At 43.0% G+C, this 14,821-nt stretch overlaps 1 protein-coding gene across 6 annotated transcripts in view; it reads left to right on the top strand.

Moving 5' to 3' along the window:
• Positions 1-14,821, top strand: part of Egfl6 (EGF like domain multiple 6) — a 56,679-nt gene that overhangs the window by 39,893 nt on the left and 1,965 nt on the right. For 2 of the 6 annotated variants that reach the window (XM_041639998.1, XM_041639994.1), the window contains 4 exons: positions 2,087-2,407; positions 5,236-5,313; positions 10,029-10,133; positions 13,681-13,949. In XM_041639998.1, the coding sequence (XP_041495932.1) occupies positions 2,087-2,407; positions 5,236-5,313; positions 10,029-10,133; positions 13,681-13,949 (773 nt within the window). The remainder of the gene's footprint in view (positions 1-2,086; positions 2,408-5,235; positions 5,314-10,028; positions 10,134-13,680; positions 13,950-14,821) is intronic. The other 4 variants (XM_041639995.1, XM_041639997.1, XM_041639996.1 and 1 more) reach the window with 4 other exon arrangements.

Below are 14,821 nucleotides of genomic sequence, written 5' to 3'. Positions count from 1 at the left end.
AGTTAGAAATAGTAGACACATATCTGTACAATAGTAAGCCAGGAAACTGAGGACCGGACACTTACCAGAAACTCTCAGGCCAGCTAGCCTGGCATATTCAGTGGCAAACAACAAGAGACCCTGTCTCAAACAAGGTGGAAGGAGAGGAAAGGCACCTGATGTTCTACTATAACCACCACACACGTCATGGCATGCTTATGTCCACATTCATACATGTGAACACACACACACACACACACACGCACACACACACACACACACAAAGATATTTTAAAAACGAAATTTTCTAAAAACACTAATCACTTATTTTTAACATCAGTTTGACTTCTTCGTAGAACAAGGGACATATATCCTTGAATCACAGATCTCAAGGAACGTGAGACAGTCTAGAGAAAAAGAACTGTTAGCCTTAACATAGAAATAAGCCCATCGTGGACATGGTAGAAAATAGAAGGAATTCTTGTGCTTTGCTCTCAAGTCCTCCCTCTGCTGCTAGCTAACCAAGCGCCCATGGACAAGTCACTAATTCACCCATCTACAAAACTACAGTATCCACCTAAGCAGCCCCTTTCTGCCTCTGAGTTCTTTTACACTAGCTAGTATTTCCCCATTACCAAAGTCTAGCTCTGGCCTTTCTCTTGGCTCCCTGGTCTTTATCATTGACCCTGAACGTATTCAGGTAAGACACACAGTGTAGTGTAGAGACAGCTGGGGTTTAGCTCAGAATAACATGAGGCACTATCGGGGCTAAGAATGGGCAATGGCCAAAAGGGCAGTCAAGGAGGAAAATGCTTTCACAGGGTCAGAGTGGACAATGTACTAAAGGACCAGTTGGGTTGGCCAGCATGTTAAAGTAAATTATGTGCTTTTTGGTTGTGAGCCTAGCCTTTAGTGGCTGAGCCATCTCTCCGGTGTGTGCTTTTTAAAAAAAAAAAGTCTCAGAGACAGAGTGAAAATGCCATAATGAAAACCCATTATTTGCTGGGCAGTGGTGGCGCGTGCCTTTAATCCCTGGACTCGAGAGACAGAGGCAGGGGGATCCCTGTGAGTTCAAGGCCAACCAGATCTTCAGTTCCTGGACAGCCAAAGAAAGCTATCCAAAAAAAAAAAAAACTCTGGACTAGAGTGCCCTTCCGAGGGGTGTTTTCCTCTCCAGCTGATCAGAAAGCCCCTTTTGAAGTAACTCTTAAGAGAAGGGACAAGAATGTATCTTTGTTCTTTATCAGAAAGCCTCCTGGAGGGTAAGAATCTTTGAATCTTTCTGGTGATTTAGAAAGTCGTGACTACGCCCAGAACCGGTCAGACCCCATTTTGTAGCCAAATTTTAAAGACAGGCAATTCTGACACTTACCCCTTCTTTTGTCTATCAGTGCTTTTCACTTGCGAAGTTGGTATGTTGCAAGGGACACAGGAAGTACAGCTAGAAGTGGCCCAGCAATGATGACTATCAAGCCTGATAATTTTTAAATTTATTTTCTTTATTCTTTGGCAATTTCATATATGTATCTAGTAGATTTTGGTCATTTTTTGACCCTGCCCCCAATAGCCTCTCATGCCATTCCTGCTGAACCCCTTTATCTGAAGTCTCCCTCCTAATTTCAGTCTGTTGTTGTCGCTGCTTTGTTTTTTCTTAGGGGAAGGGTGGTGGCTGACTGAGTTTAACTAATTAGAGGTGTTTGCATGAGCATGGGATGGAGGTAGTTACTGAAGCATGGGCAGTTTACCAATATCTACACCACTGAAGAAAATGACATACACTCCCCCAATAACCATCAACTGCCAACACCTCTTCAGGAAGATGGAGCCTCATAAGGCCCTCCTCCATCTGTAATGGAATATTGATAGGATCCATCTTGTGCAGGTTACCATAGCTACCGTGAGTTCGTAAGTGCAATAGCCATGTCATGTCCGAAGGACAGTGTTTCACGGCATCCATCCCCTCTTCCATGATGCTCCCTGAGATTAGGACGGGGTGTTATAGAGGTCTTATCTGGGGCTGGAAGCACCTTGACACTTCTAAAATGGTTGATTGTTCAAGCATGAGTTCAATCAAATGCCTAGTCTCCTGTCTTACTTTTTGGTTTAGTTATTCCTGAAAATTCTGTGAAGGAAATCCTCAGAGGACCTGGGACCATCAAAGATCGAATCAAGAAGTTACTGGCTCACAAGCACAATATGAAGAAAAAGGTGAAGCTTAAAAATGTCACCCCAAGACCCACCACTACACGTATCCCTAAGGTTAACTTGCCTTTCAGCTCTGAAGAGAACATTTCCAGGGGTGGGAATTCTGATGGAGAACAAAAAAGGAAGGAAGAGAAAAAGAGACAGGGACTTGAGGAAGAGAAAAGAGACGAAGTCCTAAAGAACGAGGTAGAAGAGGAGCGAAACCTTCGAGGAGATGTGTTTTGTAAGTATTGCTTTTGTTATTCTTGCATTCTACAAAAACAAACATAATTCCTCATGCCAAATCAACAAACAAGAGTAAACAATTTCTGCCTTAAGAAAGATGGCAAAAAAAAAAAAAGAAAGATGGCTTAGCTTCCTTTCGGTGTACCGAGTCTGAAACATGCAAACTTTTTATATAAAAAAATGCTTAATACAATCACTTTATTATATCACAAATAAAAACATCACACAGCAATTTTGAGGAGGCCACTCAAACATTCGTGTAGTCCCAAACTCTATACACTTATCATGGCCATTCTGAAGCTGTGGCATATCACTTGGGGTTTCACTACCAATTACGTTTTTATTCACGTAGCCGCCACAAAAAAAAAAGAAAAAAGAAAAAACATAACAGAGTTAAAACTAGGACAAAATAGCTTTACATCCTCTCTTTCATGACTCATGTGTCATTTCTCATCACTTGTCCTTTCGCCTGTATTCTGTCCTTCTCTTCACCTAATATTACCCTTTCTTGGTCTTATTTCTAAATACTATACTATACCCATACTTATGTCTGTTGACATATATACATATATACACATATAGACATATATACATTTGGGGTTAGGATCAGCATATGAAGAACATGTGATTAAATGTTTTTAAACTAGAAAAAGGAGAAGATTTTGGCCCTTAAGTGCTTAGAAACAAGGGCCTAGGTAAGATCTAGAGAATTTTTCCACGGGTTTTAAACAGGAACTACTGTTCTGGAAAACAGGAGGGTAAGTCCTGTCCTATTCCCTTACTTGGGTGCTTCCGGTCTGGCACAGCCCCTCCCTGCCAACACCCAGAAAGCATAGCTGTATGGCCGCCAGACTTTTCATGCAGGATACCCACCAAATCAGAGACCTTCATCACCAGATCTCCCAAACACTCCCTTTTTACTTCTTTTTTAAAAGGTTTTATTTTTCCTTTGAGACAGGATCTCTCTATGTAGTCTTGGCTGGCCTGAAATTCCCTATGTAGACTAGGCTGGCCTTGAACTCAGATATCTGCCTACCTCGGTTTCCAAGTACTGGGATTAAAGATGTGTGCCACCATACCCAGCATCTGAAAAGTTTTTATGATGCCCATTGTGGTGAAGAGGCAGAGGCAGGGATCTCTGTGAGTTTGAGGACACCCTGGTCTACAGAGTGAGTTCCAGGACAGACAGGGATATTTAAAAAAAAACAAACAAACAAACAAACCATTGTCTCAAATAAAATGATTTTCTGAGCCTATATAAATTATACAAATGAAATTTCATACATGTATAGAATATATTTTTGTCATATTATACTCTCTTGTCCCATTTTTACTCCTGCTGATCCCCTACCTCTTCCCAACTAGTCTCCTTCTTATTCTCATATCTTTTTTTTTTGTAACCCATTATGCATCTGAGTTTCTTCTCAGGGGAGATATAAACAACCCCTCCTTATAAGACCCCAACAATAGCACAAAGGATGATTGGACTATAGTCTATCCTGGGTAACCAATGAGTCTGTTGGGCTTACTTACTAAGCATGAGCGATGGGCTGCTTACAGGAGTGAGTGACCCCAAAGCAGCCACACTACCATTCAGTCAAATCTCTGCACAATGACAACTGCCCCATAGCACATAGATGGAGTACATCAATTATCCACCTGCAACCTGTATACTCTATCAAGACCGCTGGGCATACAGTTAGGGCAAAAGTATATACAAACGCTAGGGAGGTGTAGGAAGGAGCAGCTGGAAACTCAGGTGAGGGTCCAATGACCCCCCTCCACCTTCTCCTTCTATGGGAGAACATCAACAGTCACTAGAGGGAAGATGAAGGGATTGTTATAGGAGCAACTTACTAACCAGTGGTAAAGCCACTGGAGAAAATGTCTCTCCCTCTCCCCTCTCCCAGTGACTGTTAACTGCCAATAGAACCTCAGGAAGTGGTGAGGCCTTGTGAGTCCCTCTCACCTCACTTTTTTTATTTATTGAAGGCACTTTTCATAGGCTCACTGTATGGAAAGAGACTATCACAGCTGTATGTTTATGATTTTAAAAGCCAAAATAGCCAGGCCTGCTGATGTACACCTTTGGTCCCAGGATATAGGAGGCAGAGATAGGCATATCTCTCTGCATTTAAGGCTACGCTGGTCTGCATAGCAAGTTCCAGGCCAGCGAAGGCTACATAATGAGATTTTGTGTCAAAAGGAATTTTAAGCCAAAATACAAAGATTACAGAAGCAGCAAAACACTACAACACAGATCTTGGTTTTTCTGCATGAAATGGTTGGCTGATACACCTGTTTGCTATATCCTTGCTGCAAAGGTTGCTATACAGAACCCACCATAGGTCTCAGCCCCTCCAAGACAGTTTGTGTGTTAACCCCAAATCCCCACACTGAGACCCAATTTCCTACTTTCTGGGTACTCCGTTTTATCTTGTATTCGTGGCTGTTTGACTGGTGAGAGCATACACAAAAACCAAGTGGAATTAATCAAGAACTAGGCAGACACAGGTTCATCTTGGTCAGAAACAGTAGACCAGTCGCACAATCCCCCTTACTAAGGAAAATTTCAAGAAAATGAGTTTCCAAAACCTGGTGAGAAAGGGTGAGTCCGGAGTGTGAATGTTGCACTCTCTCGAGGGAACTTCTAAAAAACAGTCTTCCAGGGGAGGAAACTGGGTGAGAACTGGTAGGGAGGAGGAGATCTAACCCGTTTTTGCCATCATATTCCATGACAAAACCTTCTAGGTTCTGACACTAAGTTCACTCTTTGGTGCATGTGGGAGTTTGGTTATTTCTTAACTAATCAAGGTTCTTTATCAGCTAAGGTAAATGAAGCAGAGGATTTGGATCTGGTTTACGTCCAAAGAAAAGAACTAAATTCCAAACTGGAACACAAAGGTAATGATTTTTAAAAAAATAAGAAAAAAAAAGCCACAGCTCTCCTCTCAAAGAGAATAAATGATGAGTAACCCCGGCCTAGGTACAGAGATTTCAGGGGCCTCAACCATCATGTTTCGGTGGAGCAACAGTTTCCTAGACGTTTACGGTAAAGAACAAAGGTCACAAATCAAATCATTTTCAAGACACAATGATGAGAACACCAGGTTGATAGGTTCCAGCCAAGTGGGGGAACCTCTGTTATAGGCCCCAGACACTATCTGATGACATTTTAGCTTTGGGGTTGACAGAATCTGGGAGTCTGCTAAGTTAATACATCTCAGAAGGATTCACCTGATAGTCACAAGGATGTCAGGTCAGACATGGAGGCTGGCAATGAATGGTTATTAAAGGGGCTAAAAATAGCGCAAACGTAAATTTGAATCCACATCTTCAGTCACTGAAGTAGCCTTTGGTTTGGCTCCTTTCCGGAACTTTTGTTCACAGTAACTAATGCTTCTTTCTAAGTATTCTATAATTTAAAACAGTAGCAGACTCAAGGAAAGGAGCTGACATGAGATCACCCTTCAGGAAGACCTTTCTTAGATGAGCCATGAAGTGGGAGAGATCTTTCAACTCAGGAGAGAATAGCATCATGGCTACAGGGACCCTGAAGGAAGAAAGAGCCTTCCCTTAAAGCTGGAGAACAAAGGGGATTTCAGACTCTTAGAGGTTTGGGAGCTGGGAAGTCCAGCTTCACCCTGCATGATGTAGCTGAGGCTGGCCTACACGCCAGCCTGGAGACAGGCTCTAGATAGCTCTATCAACTTACCTTATGAGGGGGAGGGGCTTCAAGAACACAGCACAGCATACTTTCTCAGCCCCTGGGAGGGAGAGAAAAGCAGCTAGAGAGTCCGTGCTCACTCCTGCATCATCTTTCATTTCCCGAAATTACTGCTTCAGTGTAAGCAACCAAGAGAAACCTCGCTACACCACAGGGTGCAGAACCAGTGTGTATTACTCTCCCTGGGGAGACATGAGTAAACAAATATTCATTCTCTCTAGAGGTGGCACTAATAACAGACCAAAGTAACCTTCCCACCCGTCTAAGTTGGTAAAACAACGAGCTTATGAGGCTTACTTCAAAGAAGTATGAGTGAATGAGAAATAGTGTGTCACTGAAAGGTCCCATTTCAACAAAGATGATGATGACATCACTAAAGCTGCATCATGGAGCCCTGCCTTTTTTCAGGTCCTATCTGCTCTAGTGTCTCCCAAGACTATGTGCAGCTGAAGGGAGGGGGTCAAGAGGGAGTAGGTGGCTGGAATCCTAGGTGAGAGTCCAGTGACCCCCTCCCGCTACTAAGGACTGTTAACGACTGTATTACTATTGCTATAGACCCACTCATCACTGTATTGTTCTGTTTATTTTGTTGTCATAACTACAGGACCAAGTACTCTGTTGGTTAGCTCAGCATCCTTTCCTCCATGATAAAAGATGGTTATATCAGGCCAGAAGGAAATCCCTTTACCCCTAACCACCGGTGTTTAAATAGTAGGTCATTTTTAAAGGTTTTTATTATCATATGTTAATTATACATAATGAGTTTCATTAGGACATTTTATACATGCTTATAAAGTATTTTGATCATTTTCATCCCTATTGCCTGATTCTATTCCTCTTTCCAACTAGTTCCTACTCTACTTGTTAGAGCCTAGATCATGGGTCTGCCCCTTTAAGAAGCTGATCCCATTAAGATGCCGGTCAGGCACTGTAAGAGGCCAGATCTCACAGGCATATATCCCTGCAGCTCTCCCTCTGGGTCAGAGTTATGATGCCATGCTGTGTTGTTGGCCTAACAGCCAATAAAGTACAGTCTTACCCAGGACCTAACTCTTCCATGTTCTTTATCACATAGGATATGCTGAATTGGACTTCATGGTATGAAACTTCCTATCAGTTAAAAAAAACATAAAAGCCAAACTAGCCCCTTTCTCCAGAGTGTCTCTCTCCCTCTCCCTTTCCCCTCTCGTTTTTTGAAACATGATTTCTCTGTGTCGCTCTGGCTGTCTGGGAACTTGCTTTGCAGACCAGGTTGGTCTTGAACTCACAGAGATCTGCCTGCCTCTGACTCCAGAGTTCTGGGATTACAAAGGTGTGCCACCACTGCCACCACTATCAGGCACCCAAGGGGGCTTCTCTAAAGACTTCTGCTCCTCTGAACATCCCACCCACATGCTGCCATGGCTGCTATATCTCTTGTACTTTAGGGTGCCTCCTTTTTTCTTGTCCTTTTGGGTTTTTGTTTGTTTGTTCTTGTTTTTTGAGACAAGTCTGTCTGTGTAGTCCTGGTTGTCCTTGGACTCACTCTACAGACCCAGCTGGCTTCAAACTCACAGAGATCCAGCCGCCTCTGCCTCCTGAGTGCTGGGATGTGTGCTAGGCCATCTCTCTTAACGGAACTCCTCTCCAGGTTCTAAAAGAGAGCCCCTTTCCCATTAAGATGCCTATCATGCTGCCTCTGATAGGCTATCCTGTCCCCCGTCAATGCTGCCCCACCCCAAAGCCAAACTTGGGCCTCTGCAAAATGGACAGTCATGGATCTCAGCCTGATCTAGGTTCAGACTCAGTTCCAGCATTCAGTATCTGTGGAGCCTGGATAAGCCACTTAGGAGTTTTAGATTTATTGAGGGTCCAATGACAGATATTTTCAATAATCAAATTAGATGACATGGCTTTGTGGGGAAAAAAGGCAAATTACAATGAGTCGAGAAAAAGCAAAACTTATGGGCCATCAAGATGAATCAGAAGGTCAAAGCATCTGCCACCAAACCTGACGACCTGATTTTGATCCCTAGGACCCATATGGGGCAAGGACAGAGCTGACTTCCACAGACTGTCCTCTGACCCCCGCATGCATAGTTAAAATGTAATTTAAAAAGTTTTAATACCAGGTTGGTCTAACATGATCATCAACACCTTTAATGCCAGCATTCTGGAGGCAGCGACAAGTGGGCTTATATAGTGGGAAACCATTATGCTCTATGTAGTGAGATTCAGCCAGTCAGGGCTATGCTGGAGAGAAAGGGGGCTGCCTTAGCTTTAAATCAGAAACGTCTTGGTCTTTGCCCTCTTTCACAGTGCTCTGTCCTGGTTATCTTACATCGTGAGTCAGCACACTCTTCTGTGGTAAGGGCCAGAGAGCAAATACGTGAGGTTTTGTAAGGCATATGGTCTCTGGAGCGCATAGCTTCCTTTGTCCTTATAGAGTAAAGGAACAAGTAGACAGTAGGCTAAAGTGCTGGCTTGCAGACCTCTGCTTTACATAAAAGTTCAAAACCAGTACCTAGCACTAGCTGACTCCGCTCATATTCCTTTGTTATGTCTGCACTACACAGTCATTCTGCCATCACAGCAAACAAACAAACGAAAAAATACAATTTAGAAACTGCCAGTAGGTCAGCCTATTTGATGCAATATGTCCCTGATAAATTTCTAACAGGAATGTTGGAATCATGAAATGCCTGTTAGATTTTAATTAATGGAGGTGACTAAGTGGCAACATGAGGCCTATGCCATTGAGACAACAGTTTATTACGTACACTCACAAGAAAAGGGGACACACTGAGCAAGATCAGGAGCTAGTGGAAAACTCAACCAAGGTCCATAAGGGTTATGTAGAAGGAAAGTCAACGGGGAGGGGCAAGGGGAACCATTTAAGTTTGGATCATTTGAATAATTTCAGAGACCTTAGGGCAGTGGTTCACAACCTGTGGGTCACAACCCTTTTGGGGGTCAAATGACCCTTTCACAGGGGTCACCTAAGACTATCAGAAAACAGATATCTATATTACAATTCATACCAAAATTATACTTTATAAAGTAGCAATGAAAATAATTTTATGGTTGGGGGGTCATCACATCATCACAACTTGAGGAACTGTATTAAGGGGTCACAGCACTAGGAAGGTTGAGAGTCACTGCCTTAAGAGCACAGGGGCTATTCATAACTATCTGGTTCTGAGCTCATGTAGGTCAAGGGAAATGCTGGTTTGATGTGTGTATTGGCCAGTTTGTCCTCACTGTTACAAAATACCTGAGCCTTGTAGAAAGGGTTGTGAGTTCGATGCTTTATGGCTGAGCGCTCCACAGACACTTGTTTTCTGTCCTTTAACTCTGGCCTGAATTTTATGAACAACCAGTTATATTCTTTGTTTTGCTTCACTAATGAGGGTCATTGGGCTCTTAACCATGGAGCCATCTTTTTGGTTCCTTTTGTTTTATTTTCTGAGATTACAACAGAATTTGCTGAGAATGGCTATACAGATGTTACTCGAAATAGGGGCTCTGGAGAGGTGGTTCAGTTGGTTAAGCGCACTTGCTGCTCTTATAGAGGGCCCAGCTTCTATTCTCTCCCACGTGCTGGTTCACAACCATCTGTGACAAAATATACATACAATTAACCATATAATGTCCTCTTCTTAACTCTATGGGCACCAGGCACATTTGTTGTGCACAGATGTACATGCAGACAAAACCCTCATACTCATAAAATGTCAAAGTCTAAAGATGGTGCATCTGGCTTAAACTACCCCTACAAGCATGTCAATTGTCACGATCTATATTCTGTGCAGCTAAACCCATGACATCCCAGCATTCCAGAGCTCCAAATGAGCTGCTTTTGTGATGATCTTAATGGTTCTGAATATACTTTTGTGGGTTTTTTTTTTTTTAGCAGACTTAAACATCTCAGTTGACTGCAGCTTTGATCACGGGGTCTGTGATTGGAAACAGGATAGAGAAGATGATTTCGACTGGAATCCTGCTGGCCGAGACAATGGTATTTAAATCTCACTGCTACAAGTTCTCGGAGAGGTAGAGAGAAGGCTGTTGCTACTGTAGGGTTATTCCTGTCACTGCTGAGATCATGGCTGTTTGTCATCTTTGGGAACCTTTGACCTTCTGAGGTGGCCTCTGATGAATGAGTAACTGGTGTAGCATCTATTTCCTCTTCACCCCTATCTTATGACCCAGGAAATGTGTCCCAGCATCCCTCTTTTATATTTACCCTCTTCTAAGAGAACAAGAGGGAGATGGGAAAGAGAGGAAGGTGGGGATGTCTCTGAGATCTCCTTTTTCCCCCAGTTAACCAGCCACAGTCCTCTGTAGTTTTTATGTTGTGTTTTGATAGGAAGCAAATCTTTAAAGATAATAGGACCTCTGTCTACACTGGAGCTATAGTAGAGTCACCTCTCAAAGGATCAAAACCACGATGAGTATCAAGTTAATAACCTAAACTCCAAGACTCAGCTTCCCTTTGGGTTACCTAAGAAATCTCTGTGACCACCTGGCCTTGGATTGTTCTCACCATTAGCGCTGAGCCATGAACTTCCTGCCTTTTGTAATGTCTGCTTCAGACCTACTGACAGGCCCTGGCTTCCCCTTGGATGACGTATTTGACTTGCAGACACAATGTGGAACATATATGGAATCCTGCTCTCCTGAAAGCTGGCCATATAACTGCAACAACAGTTAAACAGCTCCGAGTTCCGTTCCTCGCTAGTATAATCGTATTTCTTTGGGGATGTACAGGCTCAGCCTTGGGTTAAAAGATCCTTTCTTAGGAAAAATTCCTTCTGAAGATATTTCATTGCATGCCCATACCTGCAGCCAGAAAGCTTTGCTATCCTATACCAAGAATTCCTGTTAGAGCCTGTAATTGGGGTAGAAGGAATATATATCCCACACAGCAGTTGTTCTGGTGGGCCAGCCATAAAGAATCAAGGCAATGGACAACTTTAAGAAGAGATAATACATCTTTGGAGAAACTGTCTTGATAACTAACATGAGTTCCTCCTTTCTACCATCATGTGAATGCAGACATTGGTGCCGCCAGAGCTATAGCGCATGGGGAGTCCCAGACTGACAGCTCACCTAGTCAGCACTGCCTTGCATTGAATTCTCATCAGTGAGATGTCTTCTATTTGCAAACACCCAATTTGCAAATGATCCCCCCCCCCCCCGGCTTCTCAGCATCTGAGGCACTCACATCACACCTTCTCTCTTCCGACATGTCCATCAGTTCTCAAGACGGTCTTGTCTTCCCCTATAGAGATAAATGTAGATGAGAAAAAAATGGAATGAGCTGATAATATTGGAGGGCTTCAAGGAAGGATGAAAGCTGGAAGGCAAGCCTTTAGCTGGGATTGAAGAGGTCACAGAAGCAAGAGTATAGCTGATAGAGTGACTGGATAAAGTACAGGATGCCTTCATTTGACATAGACTTGTTAGCAGTCTTAAACATACGGTTTACTTGAAATTTAAACTCCACTGGGCATCCTGGAGTTTAACTTGATGAATGCTCAGATTGGCTTCACTTTCTTCTTTTTATCCAATCCTGGACTCAACCCAGGGAATGGTGCTGCCTCCATTCTGAGTGGATTTTCTCACCTCAATTTAAATTTAGATAATCCCACGTAGACATTCCAGCGGCTAATCTACTCTAGACAATCTCTCACAGACGTGCCCAGAGGCTTGTCTCCTAGGTGACTCCAGAGCCTGTTGGACTGACAATCAATATTAGCCACTGCGGTTACAGTGGTTACAGACTGTGGTGCAGCTGTTGTAGAAATAATATACCATCCCAGTGAGAAATCAGTGCTCGCACACGCAGATAAATAAAGAATAAGACTCTTAGCACATGTCTGGCTCTGGCTGATTTCCAAAGAGAAGCTGGCCTTGAATAGCATAGTTTGCTAATTTATGTGCACCTTAGGCTACCATTCCACATATGCTGTCATCCTTAGTCTCTTTCAGGTCCCAGCCTCAGGTTACACTTTAAATAATTTAAACAGAGCCAGAAAGACAGGAGAATGCAAGTCTGGCCACTTAGGTAGATTTACAGAAAAGATTTCGTATATGGCCAGAAATATTTTAAGTATGTCAGCATTCTCCTTTTCCAAATAGTTGTTATCAAGGGTCATTTTGCCCACCTAGCAGAACTATGCTTTTGCTAGGGAAGAGGACCCACCAGTGTCTAGATCCAGTGAAGACTAAGGCAGCATCAGCCAGGGTCCTGCAAGCATCTCCAGAAGTTATACCAGAATACTACACACCATCCCCAGTGTCTTCCTCCCAACAACTTTGGGAATTCTTTTTTGAATTATTTCTTCAGACCTTGCTGTGTAAGAGTTATTTTAGCCGAGTCTGGGGAAATGGCTCAGGGATTAAGAACACTGGTGCTCTTCCAGAGGACCTGGGTTCAAATCCCAGCAACTACATGGCAGTTCACAACCATCTGTAACTCCAGTTCCATGTAATTCAATGTCCTCTCCTCGCTCCTTAGGTCACCAGGCACGTACATGTACAAATATAGATGTAGACAAAACACCCATATGCATAAAATAATAATTCTTAAAAAGTTGCTTTAGGATTCACCAAAGTCACAATGAAAAGAATAGAGATAGACAGAAAGTCCACTTCCCCAGGTTACAAGGTACTTAGAAGTCCTGCAAACATAGAAGAAAATATATGGTTGAGCCTCAAGAAGCCATTAGAACAATATAGGTCAAGTATATTTTTATGAGACATTTCTCTCTGGATCCACCTAAGTAGCTGGACATCATACCTGTGATGGTTAAAATTGTCAGCTTGACAGGCTCTAACATCACCTAAGAGATAAACATACCTATGAAAGATTATCTAGAGTAGATTAGCCTCTGGAATGTGTATGTGGGGTTATCTAGCTTTAAACTGAGATGGAAAAATCCACTTAGAATGGAGGCACCACCATTCCCTGGGCTGGGATTCAGGACTGGATAAAAAGGAGAATGCGAGCTGACCGTGAGTGTTCACTGTCTACTTCCTGACGGTGGATGCGATGTGACTGGCTGCCTTAAACTCCTGCTGCCATGACCTCCTCCTCCACCACCACCACCACCCCCTGTGGGCCATATCCTTGAACTGTGAGCCAAAATAAATCCTTCCTTAAGTTGCTTTTATTAGAGTGCTTTGTATCAGTAACAACACAAGTCACTAATCCCTACCTAGCCTTGATTCCGTGGAAAATGCATTGAGATTCAAATACTCAAAGTGGAAATGTTCTGGAACTCATTAGCTGCAAATTACCTTCAGGGGCTAAGTGACCATTCCATTATATTCTTATTTGCTTGTGAATGTGGAAAATTCCTCAGCTTTCTGACCCTTAGAGCTCTTCTCTGTATAGGAAAAGATTTTAACTCTCTAATCCATAGGACTCACTTTTGCATGACTGTTCCATTCGAATGGAAAGGACTTCAGCATGTCCTATGGGAGACGGTTGTTCATTTTTCTAGTTTGTTTATGTAGTAGAGTTAGACCCTTTCTCACGGTCTTTTGCTCTCTTAAAGCTATTGGTTACTATATGGCCGTCCCGGCACTGGCGGGGCACAAGAAGGATATTGGCCGACTGAAACTTCTCCTCCCCAACTTGACACCCCAAAGCAAGTTCTGCTTGCTCTTTGATTACCGGCTGGCTGGAGACAAAGTAGGAAAACTTCGAGTGTTCGTGAAAAATAGCAACAATGCCCTGGCATGGGAAGAGACGAAAAATGAGGACAAGAGATGGAAAACAGGGAAAATCCAGTTGTACCAAGGAATTGATACTACTACCAAAAGTGTAAGTGGAGAAGGAATCCCATAGTTGCATTTTTCCTTTTTCAGTGATTCAACAAAGTATTTGGTGGTATCGCTAGGTCTCAGGAGTACAAAGATAGGCCTGACTAATGAGGGTACTTGTCCAGTGCTTCCCAAAGAACCTATTGGTGTGTCTGGCCCTTCTATGTTCCATGCCAAGCAGGCTATGCATGCTTGGATAAGTTAAAAACAAATAAGCAAGCAAGAAAAGGGTTTCTCGTTCATTCTATGGAACTTAGCTCAATAAGTGGCAGCCAGAATATGATTATTTTAAGGTTATTTTAACTGAACTGAAGGGGTGGCTGTTGGGGAATTCCTACTCTTGGGGGGGATGATCTTTTAGGAGGTGTAATAGAACTGATAAAGGCTGTTAAAAACTTCAGTTGTGGTTTATATACATTAAAGTCAGCAAGAAGTAAATGGGATGTAAGCACAGGGGTCAGGAATGACCAGGCAGAAGCTTGTAGCTTTCTTTGCCCAGTAAACAAACCCCTGAGCAGATCTTAATTCTCCCAACATCCACATTTGACAAATGACAGAACTCACAAAGTACTGCACATCAGGGAAGCTCACCAGGCCTTGGCATCCAATGGTGTGTGTGTGTGTGTGTGTGTGTGTGTGTGTGTGTGTGTGTGTACATGTCTGTATGTTAATGTGAAAGCCACAGAACAGCCAACTCAGGTATTGTTCCTTGGGCCCTGTACACCTCGTTTCTTTTAGACAGGCCTTGAACTTGTCAAGTCTGACAAAGTAGCTGACCAGCAAGCCTGGGGGATTGACCTGCCTGTTTTCTCAACACTGGAATTACAAGTGCACATCACTACACAGGGCTTTTTCAAATGAGTTCTAGGGACT

This window comes from Microtus oregoni, unplaced genomic scaffold (genome assembly GCF_018167655.1).
Source record: "Microtus oregoni isolate MIOR12 unplaced genomic scaffold, Mior012 000061F_ref0000440, whole genome shotgun sequence".
Taxonomy (NCBI): Eukaryota; Metazoa; Chordata; class Mammalia; order Rodentia; family Cricetidae; genus Microtus; species Microtus oregoni.
The sequence above is the reverse complement of the archived record's forward strand: the minus strand, read 5'-3'. Positions and strand labels throughout refer to the sequence as shown.